General features: G+C 40.5%; 1 protein-coding gene across 1 annotated transcript in view; it reads left to right on the forward strand.

Annotated features, from left to right (window-relative positions):
• GDNF (glial cell derived neurotrophic factor) overlaps positions 1–19409 on the forward strand; it is a 35486-nt gene extending 16077 nt beyond the window's left edge. The window contains exon 3 of the mRNA XM_075184227.1: positions 13871–19409. Within this exon, the coding sequence (XP_075040328.1) occupies positions 13871–14349 (479 nt within the window). The 3' untranslated portion in view covers positions 14350–19409. The remainder of the gene's footprint in view (positions 1–13870) is intronic.
• Positions 19410–24729: the final 5320 nt, after the last annotated feature.

Genomic DNA, 24729 nt, shown 5'->3' on the forward strand with positions numbered 1-24729 from the left:
GTGTGTATATATAGAGATATATTTACCCAGACTTACACTGTTTTGCTAAAAGTATTACGGTGCGATCATTAGTCAAATGTTTAGAATTTGAATTCAACAGACTACCAAGGGTTGGAAGTGAGTGAATGAATGTATTTAAAGAGATAACATATCACAGCTATACATTTCAGAGCAAATTTAATGCAGGATACACAAACTACGATATTGGCTGCAATATTGGCCACAATTGAAGAGCTATCGCTACTTAGTTTGCCCCAAAATTATTTTAATGGGCAGTTTGAACAGAGGTCGTGTAACTTTGCTCATGCATCAGTCAGCAAGAGTTCTGTCTGTGGGCCAGACTTAATTTGCTTCCACTTACATCTCCCCTGGTCGGCCCCCTGGTACACTTTGATATTGATATTTCTCTTATTAATATTTATATCATGAACTGTTTTTTTGTTAATTTGTGTCTTCATGGGTTTGTAAACAGAATAATGATGTAGAATTACACTTGTTCTGTCCAAGAGACCTTTTTGAGCACCAAATGTCCTGAAACAGTCATAGAAGACAATTTAGAGTTCCGATCTAGTTTTCGGTGTCTGTGACATAGGGAAACAAAGTGATTTGGTGAAGGTGTCAAGGAACAGACACTGCAGGTTCTCTGGTCTATCAGTCGTTGTTACACAGAATACTCTTAAACCGATTTATTCCTCCTATGAATCGGAGTAATTCCACCTATACACGTCCCTGTCTTGGTGTTTCAGAGAAGGTGGGAACTCGTTCTATTCCAGCGCTGTGTGATATAGTTTTTGGAACAGACTTAACAAATGAGGTGGAAACAAAGCCATGTAATGAGCAGGTTTATGTTGTGTTTCAGTCTACAACACCCAGTAATATGGCTGAGGCATGTGGTACGTGCTATCCCCGGCCTCAGCGGGGCCACTGGTTCCTCAGGTTCTCTCTCACACATTCCTTGTGAGCTAAACGGCTGAATATTCTTTAGCCCAAAGAGGTTACCTTCACCTAGGGCTGGTGGAAGAAGGGTACTGGTCTCTCTAGGCGTGTGCCCCTTGCTTATGTTGGGCCAGATCCTGCATTAGGAGCAAAGCAAAAAGAGAAGCAAATTTGTTCCTGGACAAACCATGCTACAATGCAAGGGGTGCAAATTAATATTTTTTTTTTTATATGTAAGGAAAACACTGGCTGCTTTTTCATGTAGCACACAAATACCGGATAGCTTTATTTTTACATTAAAATTTAAAGTTGATCTAGGACATGCCCTACCCCAACTATAATCTGTCCCCATATTTTAAAGTTACCTCCCCCTCCAATGCAACATGGTTTTGCCAAGGTGCAAATTTGCTCCTGTTTTTTTATTTGCTCCTAACTGAGCATCAGGCCCCTTGTGTGGAGCAAGTGGGGGATGGAGGAGGGGTATGTAAATCAGCACTGTCAGAGGAGGAGCAACAGCCAGCAACATCACTATGTCTCAGTGACAGGCTGGTGGTGTGGCTCGGCACCGCACAATAAGCCTATCACTAACAGAGGCGCAGCGTTCCAACACAGGGTAGACGGAGGGTGTGCTCACATCAGGGGCGGGCCGCTCAGTCTTACCGCTGAAAGGGCCGGGCGGTAGGCCGGCCGGCCGCCCCCTGGATACATTTTCTTCTGTTTTTGCCGAATCAGCGCACAGTGACACGTGATGCGGCCGCCTGTGCGCCCCCCGGGCTGAAATCTGCCAGCCCGCGCCTGGCTCACATTAACCCCATCTCACCCATTGCCAGCCAATGAGAAAGGGGATGTGTTTAATTTATATTCTAAAGCGATCGAAGCTCAGTGCCAGAAGCTAAATGAGTGACAAGATATCACTCCGTATTTTAGGCACCCACCAAATATTGGTGCTAAAGGTGACCCACTTAGTTCTCCTAACAGTAGAGTAAGTATGAATGCAACTTTGAGGTCAGTTTCTATTTACTATATACAAAAAAACACATACAATTTTATGCTGCAGTTTATTGAGACTTTCTCAGACATAACTATGTTGCCAATTCAAGCTTACAGTACAAAAATACTGTTGCTGATGCTGGGATTTGAAGCAGATCCTCTCTGTTACGGTTACTGCGCTTAACCACCAGATGATTCTTCTCAAGTGCCGATAGTAGCTATTAAACTGCTTATCTATGAAAAACTAGATATTTAACTACCAAGATTTATGCTGAGTTCCGCACATTTAAGACAAAAATCTACATCGCTCTAAAGCATCTGCCTACTATAAAGTGTTTATTTTCACGCCTCTTAAGATTATTATTAAATTATATTTCAGTGTCGGCACTGATGGTGTTAACACGTCAAATTTATTATTCCAACAATTACAGTCAAAACATTTTCTTCCATGCATTCTTAGCATGCTTACCTTTTACATCTAGATCACATATGGTATTGGGAAACTGAGAGACATGTTTCTGATTTAGAAAGTGTTTACTGTTTATAAAAAAAAAAAAAAAGCAGGCTTGTATGATCTCAAAAACGAGTTGGTTTTATTATTAATACAGCCCTGTAATCTTTACCAACTTCAAACACAGAAGAATGTTTGCCCTCAAAATACCCATTTCGGCTAGGTGAAAATAGACCTGATTTGTCTGTGATATAGTTACACTATTTTAGTAAAGAGGCATTGCTAGTGGTCCTAACAATACAGCGACGTGCCTAATAATATAGGCCAAATTAAGGGCGGTCATAAACAATCTATTTCATCCTTACCAACCTTTGGTAAGTTAATTCCGGGAGATCCCAGCCAGGGGGGTGTGGTTGATGGGCGGGACGGGCGGGCCGCGGTAATTTGCGTCATTTTGGCTCTGCCCCTGTGACAAAATGTCATTTTTGTGGCGGGGGGGGGGGGCCAAAATGCAGCGATTCACCTCGAATCGCGTCATTTTAAGGAGCAGATGCTATATGCTGGATATTTGCCTGCTCGCCCGGGAGACCTACCCGAATTTCGGGAGTCTCCCGGGCATTCCGGGAGAGTTGGCAAGTATGATCTATCTAGGTTTCCTAGACTCTGAGTTAAACGAAAATCACCTTGTTTGAGATATTTTTTTAACACTATAATACTATCATGGTGATCTCTTCATGGTTAAATGCTTGTTTTTGTTTGATAGAAGTCATAGAACAACTGCAGATGTTTTATCACAGTCTCCCAGTATGTGGTATTATCAATGTATACAATATATACGGTTTCTGATCTTCCTCTAACCTCTACCGGCTTATATGATGTTACATGTCGTCTGCCACGGACAGATTTATAGGGCTCACACAAGTCTCAGCCATAAGACTCTAAGAGGTGGTTATATTTGCACCTGTTAAGGGTCTGGTTTTATGTGCTTTTCCTGTTAAACTACTTGAATAGAAGAGTGGTTGGATGGATCAAACTGTTGGAAAAGTCACCGACTCCAATGACTGTAGCAAAATTTTCTCCACCCATTAGTCATTTAACTTGTGCCTATATTAAGAAATATTCCCAATTGAAAGCATGTCTTCAGCATATAATTATAACAGGAGGCCTACTTGATAACACGGCACACATAGCGCATGTATTGTAGTCTAGAGCAACCAATCAGACAGTTATTTGTGCAATATTGTATCTTATGCTGGCCAATAGTGACAAATTGGCCAAATGCGGTATCATCCGTGTGTGGCGCTTAGATGAGCGTGATGCCAGAGAGTGATCCAGTGCAAATCAACTGGATCATTCTGATCACGGTGGTCTGGTCCACAGACAACAACAACTCACAACCAGGAACCAGCTGTATTGAGGAGGGCAATTGTCTGGTGCTTCAAGAGTGCATGCAAAAGTTGCTTTCTTCAGTTGAAAAATTAGTGCTGTTTCCCCCCTCCTGCACTCTATCAGCCAATAGGCCACCTGACAGTAGAATTACTAAAACTGCTAAACAGGAATAGTGGAGGTGTTACCCATAGCAACCAATCAGATTCCAGCTATCCGTTTCTAGAATGCATTAGTTAAATGATAGCTAGAATCTGATTGGTTGCTATGTGCAACACCTCCACTTTTCCTGTTTAGAAGTCTTAGTAAATTTACCCCATTCGTGTTCCTAAAAGTGATCAATAGATCACTATTTTGAGGTCTGCCTAAACTAGGTTCACCTTCTGGTGAACACAGAACTTAGCACCATTCCACAGGTGGATTTACAGCTGCCCTTGAGTATATAGTCTTAGTGCAGCAACCTTCTGCATCTCAAAGTTAAAAATAAAAAACAGTAGGAGGTTTGTGCAACAGGATCTCTACAATGAAGTCATTCATGAGGTATGTGTAATGTGACTGGCAATTGGGATGCGTATTATCAATGAGAAATGTGAAATTGTACTGATGATTTATACACAGAGCACCATTTTCTCTTAAATGGACCCTACTCGGACTACAAGCCAAAAGGCTGGCTCTCCACTTTGCCGACCTACATATATAGCCAAATTGGGGGCTCATCCTTGTCATTTGAGTGACAACATGAAGCTGATCAAAACAAATATCTGTGAAAGATATCACACAATTTTATGGTCAATTCCACAGTATCTTCCATGACACAGAATTTTCTCAGTCTTCTCTGAACCAGGATATCTTTAGTACCTAGCTCTGAAATCCAGCACAGAACCTAAAGTGTGGAATCTTGTGTAACATACCTCACTCAGCAACATTCAGTATGAACTTGAAACAGAAGAGTTTGCATTGTGTGCTGGTGATATCCGATATCCTGGTATTCAGAGTTATTCTGGGCTTTAGGCTTTCAGTTTTAAAGATCTATGCTTCTCTGACAGGTGATGGACTGCCATTTTCATGGCCATAAAAAAAAATCAGTTTCAGATTTTGGCAAGAACCAAAGATCTGAATGCATCTCAGGCAGGATAGAGGAAGGACACAGAAAACCAATTCAGATAATGCATCATGGAGTAGAAATGTCTTGAGAGCACGACTTCCAGTATGGACGTGGAAGGGTTAATCAAGCAAACAGGACACAATGAATGTCAATAGGACGGGTGAATAACTTGATCCACATTTGTATGCTGCCTGTACACAGAAAAGCTCCTAGCGACATCGGAGATGACTATTATTTGAACTAACATCAGCCGTTCTTTTGACTTGCAAACCTGCTGTCTGGTGATTACCTTCGTCTTAGTTCAGACTCCGCTGTTTTGTTTTTTTGTGACTTGGAAAATTAATTTAGTCTGATGGTGGTGTATGTCCATGGGGCAGAATGTGTAAGTACCTGCATGACGTGTCTTCAGTGCTAGTACTCCAAATTTAGACATTTGCAAGCAACTATAACCAGAGACCTAAGCCGTGGTCTGCCCTCTGCAGATCGGTTTCTGCACTGGTGATGTCTTTGGATTTTTTGCATACAGGACACTGGGCTTAGACTGCAATGCACCTGTTCTGTCACTTCTGTCATTCAAAGGCATAGTCAAACTGCATTGCTGAGTGTAGTTCCTGAGGGCTAATTAAGCCAAAATAACGTAAACAGTGGGACATGCAAAGTAATACTAGGACGGAAGGTCAGGGCAATAGGTTCACTTATTCATTGCTACTGAATCATAATGAATTCCAGTAATAAGATAAGGTTACATCCTCTAAATATACAGCATACCATGTGACTTACTCTGCATTTATTGTACTTCAGCATTAGCTGCGTCCGGCTTCTGGATAAACGCTCCTAACAGTTCATCTCCTGTAGGGATCGCTATGGGGTGAACAAAGCATTAAAATGCATAGTGTGGAAGTTCTTGGAGTTTACCATAATACCAGAAGAAATATCAATAAAGACACGGACACCAAATTAACCTTGGAATAAAAAATAGTATTTATTAAATGACTTAATATTAAACCTAAAGGGTCTGAAAGGAGGACAAGAGCAGGGCAGTCAGCAAACACAAAACCAATAACGGTGGAAAGGTCAGACCATAGTACCACCAACCCAGGATCATACCTTATCTATTGGCCGGTGCGAAATATCTGTCCAACGGCAAGACTACACCCCCCCATATAACCGCCAGTAAAATATTCAACATACTGGCCCAGAGTCCCACTCACTGGACCCAACACATGTGATGTCAACACAATCCAAAGGGGGAGTAGTGACCTATGATGAGATAACCCAAGCACCATGTGCAAACTTACCGACTGCACTGCTCTCCCACCTAAACGAAACAACATATAAAAACCAAATAACTGCCAGGTGGGCGGGAGGAATCCGGAAGGAGAGAGAGAGAACTGCTGAAGCACAAAGACCTATATAAAACTAAACCACTCCCCTCCTGTCTTATTGGTTAACAGATAAAGAAGACAATAGGCTAAACACCCATCACTCACACACATGATTTTACCTACGTTAAGGCTGATGGCCACACTTCCCTAATTGTGAATGCTGGATTGACCATGACCACAAGTAAATAAACCAAGTGTTAGTCATGACCTGTTCAACACTTAGGGGTAAATTTATCAGCTGCGATTTTCTGGCCGGTTTGAAGACTGGAGATGTTGCCCATAGCAACTAATAAGATTCTAGTTAGTTATTTAGTACATTCTACAAAATGACAGCTAGAATCTGATTGGTTGCTATAGGCAACATCTCCACTTTTCAAACCCGCCAGACATTCGCAGCTTGATAACTTTACCCCTTAGAATTAGAGCCAGGTTTAGCATTAGGCAGAGTAGACCTGTGCCTAGGGGCAGCAGAGATGGACCATCGGGATAAATGGTGTAGAAGTGGCTGCTCAGTGACGGAACCAGTGGTGGAACTGCCATTGGTGCGGCAGGTGCAATGCACCAGGGCCCATGGAGATAGTGGGGCCTGCTGCAGGACACATGCAGAGGGGCAGGGGCCCCTGTTCCCTCCTCCACGCCCCCCTGCAGCGGGGCCCACAGCTCGCTAGTTCCGTCTCTGGACAGGACCATCCAAGCTACAGAATGCTCTGTCTAATAGGTGTGACTGATAGGTTGTGGTCTAAGGCACTGAGAGACTCATTTAGAGTTAAGAGAAAAGCAAGAAAAAGAGAACATTTCCCCCTGGATAAACCATGTTGCAATACAAGGGGTACAACTATACTATAAAATACTGTCTGCTTTTGGATGTAGCACACAAATACTGGACAGCTTTATTTTTACCCTGAGATTTAGAGTTGAGTCAGGACACATCCTCTCCCAACTGTAAATATATCCGTACATTATAAATTTGCCCCCCGCCCCCCTCCTCCCCACCTGCAGTGCAATATGGTTTTGCCAAGGTGCAAATGTGTTCATTTTCTTGCATTGCTACTAACTGTAAATGAGGCACCAATTATTCTGCGTCTATAGGCTTCAATTATATAAGAGCAACCCAGTTCAAAACCATGTGACCTCTCCACCAACAGGCTTGTGTGATTCTGTCACTTACGCTTTCCTTTTCCCGGAGGGTTGAAGGGGGGAAGGGCGTTTATGCAAATGTGGCTCGTGAAGACCTGCAGAAACGTTTGTTATGGGGCGTATCTTTTGTATCTTCTAAAGAGCAGGTGCAAATACTCGCTAATAGCAATGACTCATCATAAATCAGGCATATAGGCTACTGATGCAGAGGTGGGCGTATGATGTTACAGCTCTGTGTGTGGGCGAAATATGACCGTCTTCCGTGCTCCTTTTTTTTTTCTCTTTAAGTGTAATTTACTCCTATGTTGCAGTCCATTCTGCATCAGCCCCATCAGGGGAGGGCTGGCAGACTTTAGCCCGGGGGGCAAGCACACAGCACTGGCCCATAAGTAGCGGCCCAGCCTTAAAGCTGTTTTTCGGTACAATATATATTTCATAAGATAAAAAGAGGCTGTTTTAGTGTTACTTAATCGGCACTACTTTATTATTATAAATACTGAAAATAAATAATGTAACCAAAAACATATAAATGCATAAACAAACTTTACAAAAAATGTTGTGAGTGGCAGACCAGTATAAAAATATGGGTAATAATAGGTTATGGAAATAAGAGTAAACAACATTATACTGCTTCACACTTGCAATCTTTGACAATACAATACACTGCATTGTACTTAAACAAACACTCAGAATCAAGATCAAGCCCATATGTATGGGCAAATGCAGGATTTTTAAGGGTGGGGGTTTCCAAATGTTTGAAATCAGAACAAAGCCACAAAAAAAAATTCCACAATAAACCTTCCACATACACTTTTTAGTCTAGTCAAATTGTTTTTCAAGATACCATTGATACCGCACATCAAAACTAGCAATGATACCGCACATAAAAACTAGCAATGATACCGCACATCAAAACTAGCAATGATACCGCACATCAAAACTAGCAATGATACCGCACATCAAAACAGCATTGATAACGCACATCAAAACTAGCAATAATACCGCACATCAAAATAGCATTGATAAAGCACATTACAAATACAATTGATACACTATATTAAAAATTATTTTAATAAAGCACATTTAAAATATGATCAATAAAAAAATAAACAACCAAAAACATTGACACTATGACACCAGTTTTTGATTACATTACATACATGTTTACATGCTTTTGCCTGCTCGTCCGTGAAGGGGGGGAGGGGGTTTAGCAATATATTATATAATAATGTTCTATTACAGTACTGAACCCAGGGGCTGATTTATCAAAGTGCAAGAAGCCATTTTGCTTTAAAAAACTGATGTTTTTGCCAGCAAAATTACTTGGTTTTGCTCCATAAAATACTAATGGGGTTATCGCTGGTGATAACCCCTGTTGGGGGAACCTATTGATCAAGCACTAGTAAGAGATCATCATACAAATAGCACTACACTATTTGTATGATTATCTATTCGCCCACATACACAAAAAAATAAAAAAAAATTTACATTAAAGATTAAAAAGATAATATTAAAAAACTGAACATACACTTACCCTATTAAAAGTGATTGTAATTTCTCTCTTTCTTTCTTCTTACTGTGGCTTTGCTCTTCTCTTCAATAATGGCTGCAGGGGTGGGTGTTTTTCATGCCCTGCCTAAATGGGAGCCTCCCACTGTATTGGAAGCTCCCATTGTATTGGTGGGCAAGCTACCAGTATATAAAAATATATATATATTTATTATTTTTAAATTTTGATTACAGATTTATTAATTTAAATATGTGTGTGTATATATATATATATATATATATATATATATATACACACACATCTATTAATTAATATTTAGTTATATATTTACTAATTTTTACCTACTTCACTGGAGCCTCCCAGTGAGATTGAGGCTCCCGTGTATTTGATTGATTGGGGCTACCCCAATCATATTGAGAGTGGGCTGGTATTGGGGGGGAGGAGAGGCAGGGCACAGGGTGTCAATGAATGAGCCATCATTCACCCCTTCATTGGATGACGCGGCCGCATTGAGTGTAATGTGATGCAGCCGCCTGGGCGCTGGGTAATACTCAGTGTATGCGGACGGCGCCGCATCTGTCCACGGGAGGGGGGGCGGCCCGAATAGCTGTCTGATCAAGCGGCCTGGGGGACCGATGCCCCCCGGACCAGCCCGCCCCTGAGCCCCATAGTCTAAGCTGTAATCAGTAAAAGATTGAATCTGGCTTAGGTTGAAACCCCCTCGGACACAGAACAACAACATGGCTATGCAGGCTTTAAACTACTAAGACAGGGAAATATTCCATTTGCTCCCAGGTAAAACATTAAAAGATTGTATTTGGCTTCTTGCCCTTAAAGCTCAACAAGAAACCTATTGAAAAACCCTCTAGAGCAAAATAATGCACTTACCATCAGCTGTAGCACATAATTAACAAAAACTGTGACCTCCCTTTGCATCCTACAGAATTAGAATTAAAGTGCGCTAAAAATTCTTCTGGTATATTAGTGGGTGAATCTGTGTCATTCCATATGTACACCAGTCACCTTTCTGGCATAAGAGCAAAATATCTCGGGTACAAAAGACTGAGGTTTTTCACCAGTAACACTTTTACAATAACGAGAATTGTTTTATTTACTGATGGAATGTATTGATATGATACCAAGAGACTTGGAACACGGCCATAATTCATTGTGTGGATCAGTCATCAGACATATGGTATTCATGTGGTCTTCATTACATAGTGTGTATCAAGCACAGAACATTCCTACAATCTAGCCAGCAATGCTGTATATTGCATTAAAGAATATAAAATCTAGTAGTTCAGGTTTGTATTGTGAATGATTGCAGTTCAAGTCATTTTTTTTCTCCTCTACATTTATCTAACGTATTACACACGGTGATGGATACATTGCAGGACAGTGGTACTACTGTCATGGCTGTGGTAACCAACATAAATTCCATCATGTAAATACTTTCAAAATGAGTTGCGCTCCTGATGAAGCAGATATTATCGCATATTCTGTGGGGTGGGGTTGGAGGGGAGGAGAAAGAGGTTCCTAATAAAAGTAATTTATACCGTTTCCTTTTTTTGTCTTTGGTGCTTGATTAGTGCCATGTTCTCATTTCCTAAGTGAAAATTAGGTACTACAGAGTGTTGTGTAGATGACCTGTATTGCCCAATTTAATTTAGGTGGTATTTACCATAAATGGTAAATTATAGCCATAAGCACTGTGCTCGCTTCAGAAACATACTCAAAAAAATGAGTGGTTTTTGTCAATCTAATAGGACACATGTTTTTTTAGTATAATTATATCATCATCATCGGCTATTTATATAGAGCCACTAATTCCGCAGCGCTGTACAGATAACTCACTCACATCAGTCCCTGCCCCATTGGGGCTTACAGTCTAAATTCCCTAATAGACACACACACACACGGGTCAATTTGATAGCAGCCAATTAACCTACCAGTACGTTTTTGGACTGTGGGAGGAAATCGGAGCACCCGGAGGAAACCCACGGAAACACAGGGAGAACATACAAACTCCACACACATAAGGCCATGGTTGGGAATCAAACACATGACCCCAGTGCTGTGAGGCAGAAGTGCTAACCACTAAGCCACTGTGTTACCCGTATTATATTACAATAAATCATCAAATTTTAATTAATGCCAATATATTGTCTGTTGTATAATGTTGATTAGACGGGCTGTTGAACTGCACGCCTGACTCAGACTAAGGGTGTATTTTAGCAGTGTGCATATTAGTCTCGTCTTGTGTCTGGTTTGGTTATTCTACATAGCTCGAAGATCATGCTGAAGTTTGAATAAATACAAACATGTTATTTAAAAGAGAAAGACATCTTAGATGTTAGTAGACCTGCCAGTTACCAGAAATGTGCTGGTTTTGGTATTTAGAAATCAGTTGGAGAATATTAAGGCAATTGGAACCTCCTGACTGCCTAAGGACATCAGTGATCATCATTTGGATACTGAAGAATCTCAAAAATGTATAATATATGCAGCACAGGTTCATCAATTTAAAAATATAAATAACTCTGACTACATTTTACCATTGCAACATTTTAACTTATCACTGAATGCTCAGCAGCCCTTGCATATCAATGGGGGTGTCCACTTTTGGATATTTCCCTCTGTAGATAAAGCCTACCTGTTCTTTCCCCTGGATCTCACAGTTAAGGTGATGTCACTGTCAATGTTCCCTGTATTTATGAAGTCGTGAAGATTCAAAGCTTAGTGGATTGGAGTGGCTGTGAATATTGGACTAGTAGAGATTTAAGTCGTGAAGTTGCCACCTGATTAGACAAGTCTCTAACCAGCCAATCAGTTTCCACCTGCTCTACACACATCCTGTGTCTAGAAGTTTGAATGTTTCTCCAACATTCTATATACAGTCAGATCTGTTGGAGACATTGAGAGTACAGGGGGTTCTGGGAGATAGACTTCCACCTAATTACTTGAGGGCAGTGGCACTCCTTATAGAGGGTATGATTTCCAAAAATTGACATCCATTTAATTTAAAAAGGATTTTCGGCTTTAGACTTATTTGTCACTTATACAGTAAAATTTTCTATTCTAATAAGTTCATGACAGCAATTTGTTCCAGAAATAGTTATAGTTTATTTATTGAGCTTTTGTTTTGGTCTCCTCCTTGTCGCCTCTAGCTTGCCCTGCATCTGGCATTCTGTCCGACTAGCAATGAATACATGGATCAAAGGCTAATGAAAGTTAGCCTCTTCCGCAGTAGCTTGGTGCATCTTTGTTTTTGACACTCTGACAAATCCTATTTTTAGTAACTTGTTTGTCATAATTTGCATAGTGACATTGTCTCCGTTACTGGTGGGATTCATTAAGGTGCGGGTCAAAAAAACAGCATCATACTGTGAGTTCTGGATGCAGGCCATTATATCTTCCCTCCCCAATCCCTCACCTTCTCTCCTTCCTTGTGTATCTTGCTGTCTCTCTCTTCATGTATGTCCCAATGCTACCTAAAGCTAAATATGTTTAAAGCAAAGCTCATCTTCCACCGTACAGTCTCCAACTCCCCCACCTCTCACTGTAGACCTGACTACTCTCCCTTTTCTTCATGTTCACTGCTTGACCCAACTTCTGGTTCTCTCCCAACATCCAGTCTCTCTCCCGATCCTATCACTTCTACCTTGGAAACATTGCCAGGATAACACACTTTCTCACCCATGATGTTCTCTCCCACTCTTCTCATCTCCCTCCTTGACTACTGCAACCTACTCCTCACTGGATTACCTTACATGTCTTCCCCCTCTTAAACCCATCCTCAACGCAGCAGCGATACTCATCCTCTCCCTCCGCTTCACTTCTGCCTCCCCACTCTGCCAATCTCTTCACTGATTTTATGTTCCTTACAGAATACAATTAAAATGCTGCACCCTCACCTACAAAGCCCTCTTGCCCCTCCCCCCACTACATCATTAATCTCATCTCACTCCACACTCCCTCCTATACTCCCTGCTTTGCCAATGACCAGTACTTCAATTCCCCACTGAGAACATCCTACTTCCTGTGCTACTTTCATCATCATCATCATTTATTTATATAGCGCCAGCAGATTCCGTAGCGCTTTACAATTGGGAACAAACAGTGATAAAGCAGTACTGGGTAATACATACAGAGAGGTAAGAGAGCCCTGCTCGCAAGCTTACAATCTATTGGATTTATCCATTTATAGAATGCACATCCACGCCCAATCTGACTCTCCGCCAGCCTCGAAATTTTTGAACACTCCTTAAAAACCCACCTGTTCATCAAAGCTTACCAGTCTCCCAGAAAACTCCACTATCACTGGCACAGCCTGCCTCTGCCCTCATTCTCTTGCCCTTCCCCATTATATTGTAAGGTTTCACAACCTCCGTGATCTCTTCTTCTGTCTTGTCTGCTCCAACCTCATCCACCTGTGTATCGTTGCATCAAGACTCTTGCAGATACTGTATGAGAATTGTTATATACCTTAGCTATTATGTATCCTGTACAATATTCATTCTAATATTGCATGAATGCTTCTTGAATAATCTGTATTTTGCCTTTTATTGTTCTGTATTTGCTGATTGTCCCCTACTTTGTACCAATCATTTACTGTTGTGTATTGATTTCAGAATTCTGTATAAAGTTAATCTTGTCTATCTTCATTTCTTTATTGAAATGCTAAAAATCATTTTATTTTTTGATTGTCACAATCATGTGCATTCAGAGTATGCTTAAAGTAATACTCCTACACTTGATCCACGTGGAGAGAGTTTTTGCCAGTATGATGAGCATTACATAAAGGAATTTGGAATTTAAACTATTTTTATTCTCTAGTCACAAATAACAAAGCAATTAGCTGCCCCTGTCATTAAGGCATTTGAGCATAGCTTTAACTTTCCAATTGATTGTGGCATGATATTTTAATTTTATTTTTGTCTTTTTTTTTTCTCCCCCCTAAAAAAATGCAGCTGAAATACCTGATGACTATCCAGATCAGTTTGACGATGTTTTGGAATTTATTCAAGACACCATAAAAAGACTTCGGAGGTCATCCAACAAGCAAACTCTCTCCAGACGAGACAGAGGGAGACACGCTGCTGCAACAAACACTCAGAATTCCAGTAAAAAAACAGGCAAGGACAGAAAGCGAAAAAACAAAGGTTGCGTCCTTAGGGAGATACACTTGAACGTGACAGACTTGGGCTTGGGCTATGAAGCCAAGGAAGAACTTAAGTTTCGGTACTGCAGTGGGTCCTGCAATAACCCAGAGACAACTTACGACCAAATTCTAAAAAACTTGACGATCAAGAAAAAGTTGGTTAATGACAAAGTGAAACAAGCATGTTGTAGGCCAATTTCATTCGATGACGATGTTTCGTTTCTGGACGACAATCTAGTTTACCACACCTTGAAACAACATTCCGCTAAGAAATGTGGCTGTATTTGATTTCGTTTGTGGATGGCCATGTGGCAGTGTGCATCGCATTCCTGAAATAAGGCAAAAGAAGGGATCAAGATTCCCGTTGCGGTCTCCCGAGGACAGAAGTGGAGAAGAGGACCAAGGATGTTTGGGCATGGAGCTGTCATTGAAACCTGTTGGGGCATTTGTCCAGCAGGCGCAAGAGTTAAAAAAAAATACCTCTGCAAGAGTAATATCAACAACTGAAGCCAGACAATGCTCTTGTAGGGAGGATGTATTTTCACCAATATATATATGATATGACTCACCAGCAGTGTTGACTGGAAAAGTCAATAACCAGCTTTTAAACACAGGCATTTATACATCGTGCATGTCAGGTTTTATTTCTGTATATTTTTGCTCAACAAAAATAAGTGTATTACATAATCCATTAGCTCTGTATTTTGGGGTTTAATTAAAATATTTGCTACTATAGTACACATTACTTCTGCTCACCTAAAGTCCATTGACATGTTGTACCAAATACTTTTCTAAGTACAAACTATGAGGAACTGTAAACCATAATGTCATTTCCATTGAATAGCATACTAAATAAGTGTGGTTTTTGCCCCAGAATTAATGGACAATGGGGCGAAAGTGGAACTCAGATACGATTGGTTAGTAACATGCTCAAATGGCAGAAACCTGTTGTAACCCAGATCAACCAAACCGGGCTTAGCTTTTGTTAGTCCATATATGCAGCAATTCTGATGGGCTTTAAACCATATTGGCTTCCACCAGCTCTTAGCCAAGAATGACAACTCATCCCAATCCATGTCCGACAGTTTATTGGTCATCATTCAGATACTCTATCTGGGCCCCAAAATATCAGATCATTTGTTCTAAGTGGTTGGGCCACACAGATATATGGTTACATGGGGCATAGACCTGGGTACTCTGCATCGGAAACATCCTGGTCTGTCCAAGCATGGACATCGTAACATCCGCTAGACTGATCTAACCTAAATTTTGGCCATTATGGGTTATGACAGTTTCTGCCATTTATACCATGTTATGCAAACCTAACAGAGTTCCACTTTTGTCCTTTTTATAAATTAGTTATACAATAAATAAGCCAGTATGTGAAAAATTGGGCAAATGTTGTATGACCATAAATAACCATATTTTATCCATTTGAGTCCCAGACCGGCCAACTGTTATCGAAGGAGGCCTGGCTCGCCAGAAATAGATGCCTTCATATTGTCCCAGTGCTCAGGGAAATCCCTGAAAATAGGCCCTATGGCTATACCTTCAAATGATTGCATTTAGTGAACTCAAATGTGGCCAAACAATATTGTGAATTCCTGGCCTGTTGGAGGTTCTTTGAGGGCTGCTTTGAAACCCAGGGTTAGGAATCAACTGAACACTAAACCTAAACATATTTTGGGGTTTACAGAAGATTTTTTATTATTTTTTTTATTTACAGTACATTGGTAATTGGTCCAAGAGACCAAGCAGACTACTTTGATGCCATGCATCCACTCACTCAGATACATGAATATAAAAGATATTTATTGAGAATTAAGTTATTGCTATTTATTACAGTCCAGTTATGAATGTTTCTTTTTTTTTCCTATTTATTGCAATTTCTCTTTTGATGGTGCCAAAGCGGAGCTTGCTCTCTCCAATGGGACAGATGCAAGCAAATGTATGTTTGGTAGTTGTAGAATCACATACTTTACCCTTTGTTTTCTCGGCTTGAAGTGGACCTGTGGACCTGTTAGGGGGCTAGATTGTGTTTTTGTTGTTTTGGGTTTTCTTTTTGTTTTCTTTGTATTTATTTCAAATAGGAAAATGCTTCACAATTTTTTCAAATTCGCATAAAGTATGATTACAATTAAACTAATTACAGAGCTAGATTAATGCAAAACATTGAACAAATTTCATTACCTACTTTGTCCATAAAATGTGTATTACAGGAAATGAACTGCATAAATTGTCATGTAATACCGATGTCACTGCTTTTAGTTTATACACCTACAGTCCGTTCATTTACATGAAGATTTTTTTTAATAGTCCACAAGCATTAGTAGTATTGCTGCCAGCGGGGTCTTAGATTTGATTCCGACCAGGGAGCTGTCTTCAAGGAGTTTTCAATTTATCTCAATGTTCATATAGATTTCCTCCAGGTTAATTATTCTCCCACAGTCCAAAGACCTAGTGGGAGGCTAATTATCTTCAGATGGAATTGATGCGTGTGCATGTGTGTCTCTGTAGTAGGGAAATTAGAGTGCAAGCTCCACTGGTACAGAGACTTATGTTCCTGAAAAAAAGATGTCAGCTTGTACAGCACTAAGCAGGGGCTGGTGGGATAGGGAGGCATCTGCCCCCTAGGCCGGTCCCATAGAGGGCTACCTTGGCTAGGTCACTGGACTACCTACATTTTTCCCTCTAACTGTTACTAATAGGCGGCTAAGCCAAGTCTCGTCCCCAGGCTTAAATTTGCCAGCCAGCTCCTGACATTAAGGAACATGTTGTCACTATCGAAATAAGCAAAAACATATTCTGGTAGCCAAAGGCTCACTCTGTGGCCACACTATGTAAATAGCCCAGTCTGTGGCTTCTGAGTCACGTTGAGCAGTTCTCTACTCTTTCCACCTCCTCTTCTCCATAAATTCTCCTATTATACCATTTGAGCAGTGAGAGTGATGACCAGTAATGAGCTTTTCAAGCCCCTAATCTATTGCAGCCTCCTGAGTTAAGCAATTATTAGACAGGGGCCAGATTATTTTTTTAAAATTGTATTGTGAAGCATTTTTTATTTTAAATTAAAAAAGAACATTACATACTATCCTCCTGATAAGGTTACTTAAAATATCCTTCTCACATGAGATGAGTATTTGTGGGAGGATGTACTGACCTGGTGAAATCCTGGCTCACCTGAAGAACAAATTGTGACCTGTTAAACTGAAAATGTATTAACCAATCAGATTCTAGCTTTGCTTAGCCTGTGTTGTTTGTCATTTTTGCTCCACTATAATAGACGGCTTATTAATTGATAATGGCGAAAAGACAATCTTCAACCTTTCTTGGCTTCCATTACTAATGCTATCTGGTGATGAGAGAGGGAAAAAATCAACAAATGTTCTCCTTTCAGAATAGGGCTTTGACTCCCACGTGTTTGGTGTTTTCAAAATTTTCCTAATGCTGTCATTAGATGGCTTCTTGCCCTTAGCTGCCCTACTAACTTCAACATAGATTGAAAAGTCCCAGGTAGCACTTTTAACCCAGCACATAATAATTTACCTTTTTGTGGCTCAAGGGCTTAAAAGATATGTGTTATACAGAGAATACATGCGCAATAGACAAGTGGTAATGGCCATACTCAGGCCGGGATTTGTGAGAAGGCCACACAGTTGTGGGAGCAGCACCCTGCTCCCGTACCACGTCATTAATTCTGCTTAAACTTTGCAAATGAAACAAACTGTCATCTAAACTTATTTGCATACTATAAACATATAATCCAGCATTAGGGCTGAATAATTTCCCCATGTATATATAGAATACAGATGGCATGCCGTGGGATTTGGAACCTATGGTAATCCTGGGTATATGATAAAGCGGTCTGGGGAGTGTGGGGCAAAAGCCGCAACTCCAGGTCTGGCCTTACACTCTTAAATGTCACATTAACTTGCAATTGTAGACAAACCTATTGTGCCCTCTCTAAGTAAGTAAAGCCACCAGGTTGACCAGGTTAGAGTTTGGTTGGATAGCTATCAAACAGTTGTGTCTTTTAAAGCTGACTCACCAATTTTTCAATGCTCTAGAATCAAACCACATGTTGTCTAATATCTAATCATGTCTGATGTCACCATTGAATAATTCACTGTCTGTCCGTTCCGTAAGAATACCCTGAAAATTATGTTTGTTTTTTATACAAAAGTTATTCATTTTATGAAAGAAGGAAAATAATTCAGTGCTGTTTGATTCCCATTCAGAAAAAGGCCGGGCCAGGGCCAAGAGACATTTGTAGAGGCCATTATATTCAGTAGAGACTGGTTCTGTGATTGAAATACTTGCAATATATTAGAATATTTAATATTGAAATATTGTATGATCAGCTGATAATATATAGCTGGTTTTCTAAAGCACAGATGCACAACATTTTTTGCAAATATTTCCTTTGAATTAAAATACAGTGCATACATCAAACCTTCATAAAAATGTCAGATTTATTTATTTTTTAAATTGCAGACTTGTTCTGAGACTGGTTGCAAGTTTACCTGTATTTTAAAGGAAATCATTGCTACAAAAAGGATTTATCACAGCATTGCACAAACATGTAAATGCTATCCTCCTATACATTTATTAAAAAATAGCTATATATTCCTATTTTCCATGTTAAAATTGCAATGGTTCAACTGCTGCCTTGCTGTATGTGTTTTAAAGATGGTCTCTGAATAATCCATTGGATCAACCTAAGGTTCACAAGTACGGCAGTTTATGGATTTCAACTTCTAAAATAATTTTATGACTAAAGAGAGCTCTTCTGACTTGTCAGTAAATGCATCCAGTACATCTCACTATGCTCTAGAACATAATGAAATGGGTTTTTTCTAAGCTTAATTCCACTGTCAAACCTGCTGCCTTTAAACAATAACTTATTTTCATACTGTTATTCGTCCTTTAAAGTAACATCCAGCTGCAGATGTAAAGAATAAATCCTATTTGAACAAAGAACAATGTAGAAATTGTACAAAGCTACCAATAGAGCTTGCAATTGTGGCGAGCTGGCGAGCTTCACAATATAAGCTCATAATTAGAGGATACAAAATATAAATTTTAAATCACATTTTAAATCACAATTAAGATTTGAACGTTCTTTAATCAGTTTTTTTGTTTATTGAACTGAGGTCCAGCTTGTCTTCTGAGTCGTGTGTCTTGTTTTATGCTCTGGGAAAAAAAGGGTAAAGTTTGTGATTATCATATATTTTCTTCCAAAATGGTATGAAGCTATAACGATTTGCTTATTCGAAAGTTTAAATTTCACCTATGAGTTATGTCTCAGTCATTTGTGTTACTCAACCAAAGTTCTCTACAAACTTTATTTTTGTACAATATTCATTTTTTAACTTTTTACAAAATAAAACTCATTTCTACCGTCCTTTATGTTTTGTTTTTTTGACTGTTACAAAATATATGTATAAAGTACTTGTCATAAGATGAGGTTAGGGATACTGTCTCCTGGGGTTAGACGGGTGCACTTCAGCCAGATAAATCGCACCAGTGGAGTGTTTTGGTTAAAGCTAGTTTAATTCACTGGCATGAAAATAAAACAATAAAATAAAGAAATCCTTACAATCGGGCTTCTCACTAATGCACAGGCACTCCCTCTCTAAAGTGAGGGACCTAGTGGCCCCCAAATATACAAAACAAAAGAACTTACAGATCATAAATTGCAGTATCTCTCAGGAGCCATCTGCCTCCTTTACAGGTAATGAGAGACTGAATGAGCTGCTTTGCAGTCATTTACCAGAACCACACAGGTGCAACTCCTGATTAGCCACCACTGATACAGGTAATTTAGAAGACCCAGAAAAGGAGTATGTATGGAGCCCACCTTTCTCTCTCCATGCATAACCCCGGGGACCCTTACCAGCTTTTCCTACAACTGAAGACAACTGTGGGAAGCTCCTCTTCACACACAATTTCCCTGGTGCTTTAAAACGTTGACTTTCCCAGTGCTTATGGCACATATCCCCCCCCCTTGTTTCGACCTGCGGAGTGGAACAATAGTAGCCCCCCCCTTTTTCGACAATAGTGGTCCCTAAACAATAAACTTGGGACAATGCATTGGTCAGTTGGCTTCCTGCACTATGTTCTACAGAGAAATTATGAGTTTGCAGAGCCAAAAATCACCTGGTTATTTTGTAGTCTTTATTTCCAGACGTCTATTTTAACGGGACATGATCCGTGATGAAGTTTAATTTTCGTCTCAACAGGTAATACCTTAACGTTTCCAGCGCCCATTTAGTTGCCAGAGCCTCTTTTTCGATAATGGCATAATTTCTCTCGTGCATTTAATTTTCTGCTTAAAGAGGATGTTCTTTACCATCTTTATTTTGGGAAAACATTGCATCTATTCCTTCATTTGACGCATTTGTCTGTACAACATCCCAGCTAAGGGTGGTATTCTCATAGTGTACCCCAGATACTTCACCACCTTCATCTCTAAATAACACTTTTTGGGGTTGGCTGTTGACGATGTCTCATGGATGGAGTCCAATACTGCTTGTACCCTGGGTAGGTGAGATTGCCAATCAGGACTATGGATGACTAAATCATCCATGTAAGCAGCCGTTTATTGTCTATGGGGTCTAAAGATTTTGTCCATCATTCGCTGAAAGGTAGCAGGCGCCCCCTGTAACCCAAATGGTAACCTCCTTCTGTATTGGTACAGCCTTTTTGGTGCAGAGAAAGCTGTCTTCTCATTTTCTATGTCTGTCAACGGCACATGCCATTACCCTTTTGTTAGCAGTTAAGTACCATGTCATTCCCAGCCTTTCAATGAGCTCATCCACACCAGGCATCAAACTTAGACATTATATTTAACTCACGGAAATCATTGCAGAAGCGTTACCTTCTGTCTGGTTTCGGGATGAGCACCTTCGGACTTGACCATTCCCTATGTGACTCTTCAATTACGTCTAACTCCAACATTTTTTTGATCTCGCTAGACACTGATTCCTGTTGGGCTTTTGGTATTTGGGTTTTAGATTATCCTTAACAGTGACTGTCGTGTCTAATGACTTGTTTTACCAGGAACATCCAAAATAAGTCTGTTTGTTATGTAAAACCTCTTTAGCCTCACCCTGTTGAGCAGTTGAGAGGATTTTAGCTACTGTTACTTCCGGAACCAGAGGTATAGCAGCTACCAGGTGAAATGGGGTAGATTTATACCTTGTAATTAACTTTCCCCACTTTTTCCATTAATTCAAATGGTCTTTGCCACTTGGCCAAAAATTAACTTTCTACAGTGGGCACTAAAATAAGCCCTCTGTCCCCGAGAGAACAGGTGCATACTTCGGCATTATGACATTATACACCCTTTGTTGTGCCTGTTGGGATTGCTCTAGGTGCTCTCTCACTATTGGCACCACTGTAGATATTCTTTCTTGCATCTGGGAAACCTGTTCAATCACAGTTTTATAGGGACTGGGCTGCCCCTCTCATGTCTCCTTTGCAGTATCCACTAATCCCCTAGGGTGTCTCCCATACAGCAAATCAAAGGGTGAGAATCACGTGGAGGACTGTGGATCCTCTCTAATGGCCAGTAACAAGAAGGTATCAAACAGTCCCAATCATATGCTTTAAAGTTTTGTTAAATCTCTCTACTAAGCCATCAGTCTGCGGGTGATACACAGAGGTTCTCAGCTGAGGGACCTTAAACAGGCAGCACAACTCTTTCATAATTCTGGGCATAAACGGGGTACCCTGGTCAGTGAGGATATCCTTAGATACCCCTACTCTGCTAAAGACATGTACCAGTTCCCTAGCAATAGCTTTTGTCATAGCGGGATCGCTTCTGGGTACCTGGTAGCGTAATTCATATTGATGACCCCGAGCAGATTTTATTAGAGGTAAATCCATAGCTATCCTATTGAATGGAACTTTAATAATGGGTAACGGAACAACCTGACTTTTATAATGTGGCCTAGGAACATGTTATTGACATCTAGGGCAGAATGAACAGTAGTCAGCTACATCTTTATAAACTCCTGGCCAGAAAAAAACTATGCAAAATTCTTTCTGAGGTTTTTTCCACCGCGCTTTCTTGGGGTTGGGTATAAAAAGTTGACATTAAAGTGTCGATAGTAACAATATCTACATCATAAGGTTGACAGTCCTAATGTTCGACACAGTTAAAAGGTCAACAATCAGAATGTGTGCATGTTCATAATGTCAACAGTTAAAAGGTTGACATGCAAAATGCAGACAGAGTTATAAAGTTGATAGTCAAAATGTCAACATAAAGCACTATATTGAAAATGGCAATACAAGTAAAAAGAAAACATAATAAACGGTGTGCCCCCCCCCCCCCCCCCCCAATAGCTTAACTAACCGTAGTACTGCCAGCCTAGGCTGGTACTAGAAAATTGTGGGCACAAAAAGTATATGAGTTCCCCTGATTTCACTACTACCAGCACCCGGCTTTGCCAGCCTGGGTTCCCCATGCCATAAGATCAAACCAGCCCCTGGCTACCATAAAGACATTGGGCATGCTGGTGTTTATAGTACTACAAGCACCAGCATACCCATGGCTGCCGGGGCTTATTATTACCCCTCACCCAACCCCAGGTGTGGAAAGAGCCCTAGTGCTTTCAGCATGGGGCTGGGTACACCTAGTGGGGGTTGTGTGCGTTTTTTGTGGGTTTTTTTGCAAACCCGATCTCCCTAGGGAATCTAGCCCCATGCTGACCAGCCCAGGGTTAGTTCACATTGTGGCAGGGGGACCCCACGCTGCTGGTTTTACCTGCTATAGTGATACCAGCCCAAGCCCCACAATTTGTGTCCCCCCAATTTTTCTAGTGCCAGTCTAGGCTGGCAGCACCAGGGGGTTGGTTTGGGGAGTAGCCATGGTCCTTTTTTTTTACATTTCTTCAGTTTGTTTGTTTTTTTATTTCATTTTATATTTGTTGTTGTTTTAAATACAGTGCTTCATGTTGAAATTTTGACTGTCGAATTTACAATCCTGTCTACATTTCACACATCGACCTTTTCACTGCGTTGACATTTTGAACATGTACACATTCTGACTGTCGACCTGTTAACTAGAGATGGGCGGGTCCGGTTCCCCGAGAACCGAATCCATCCGAATATCGCCTATCCGAGTACCGAGCCAAGTAGCTCGGTACTCTCCCGCCCGCTCCAAATCCAAATTGAGGCCGAACGTCATTGTGACGTTGACGGATCTCGGGACTCGGATCTCGCGATACTTCAAGATTATAAATACACGCCTCCACAGCAATCCATCGCCATTTGACAGAGGGAGAGAGCAGGGTGTAGACACAGGCTGATTAGAAAAGGGACAGAGAATACAATATTCTTATTCCAATTGAGCTATCAAAAATCGCTAGAGAAGAGAGGAGGATAGAGGAGTTGTTTTTTTATCAATATTTGGCACTCCCCAGTGCTTTTGGGGTGTCCCCCATAATTGTGCATAAATATTTCTGGCAGTGAAAATTACTATCTGTCAGCAGTATCTACCAATTAATTTGTAGCACTACAAGTGCTTTGGGCTCAGAATGGATTCAAAGCAGTCCACATATGAGCAGAATGAGCAACCAGGTTCTGTCACCAGTCCTGATGGTAGTGTTCCCAGTACGTCATCTGGGCAAGGCGATGTCAAACTACACAGTGTTTTGAAATCAGTCCAAAAAACACACACCAAAACAAAATTTACTGTGTTGAAGCGAAAAAGAAGTGTAACTGAGGAAAAGTTAACTGCTGATAAAAAAAAAAATTGCCAACATGCCATTCTAAACACGCAGTGGCAAAGAGAGAATGAGGCCTTCACCTTTGGCTATTAGTGGCAGATCCCAAAAAGTTACCGAGCCTATAATTGGTACACAACTACTGTTACACGTCAAAGATGAGCTGCAAGATAACAGTAAGGCATTAGAGGATAATGTTTGCTCTGATTCACAAATGACACCAATCCCTGTGGAGAGTCCATCCAACAGTGGTATGTCTAATCGTGAGCATTCTGTTAATGTACCCATAAAGAAGGGCCCTTTCATCAGTTCTGCTGATGTGTACCTGAACAGCCCGAGTGTAGCCGGTGATACACAAATTGAGGGTGCCACTTTGGAAATAGAAGAGGATGAGGGGGAGATTTGTGGAGGTGACGAGGGCGCTAATGAGGATGTTGATGATTATGATGCAGACAGATACCAAATTGCCTCTCAATTTCTATTTATATTCTAGATTATATAACGGCTGAATAGTTTTCTATTTTACTTCTAGTGGAGAGGGGATCTGATGCAGACAGATACCAAACTGCCTTTGTCAATTTCTTTGTTTATTCGAATTTCTAGTTCCACAGTCTGTGCAGGCTGCTTTGTTTATATTGAACTACAAGTGAAGGCCAGGGAGGCATAGATAGCCACCAAACTACCGTGGTCCATTTAATTTTACTTTCTAGTTCCACAGTCTATACAGGCTGCTTTTTTTAATACTTAACTACAAGTGGAGGGTGTAATATACACCCAAAGACGATGGCTACATTGCCAATAATCAAATATGGAGGAGGTAGACAACCAGGCTTGTCTGTATAATTTGCAGACAAGTGTTCGAATTAAGGACGGCCTACCAGGGATTAAACTGTTTTTTTTCATAATTTATTAGCTTTAGAATTACCTCACTTAT

This window comes from Mixophyes fleayi, chromosome 1, assembly GCF_038048845.1.
Source record: "Mixophyes fleayi isolate aMixFle1 chromosome 1, aMixFle1.hap1, whole genome shotgun sequence".
In the NCBI taxonomy this organism is placed as follows: domain Eukaryota; kingdom Metazoa; phylum Chordata; class Amphibia; order Anura; family Limnodynastidae; genus Mixophyes; species Mixophyes fleayi.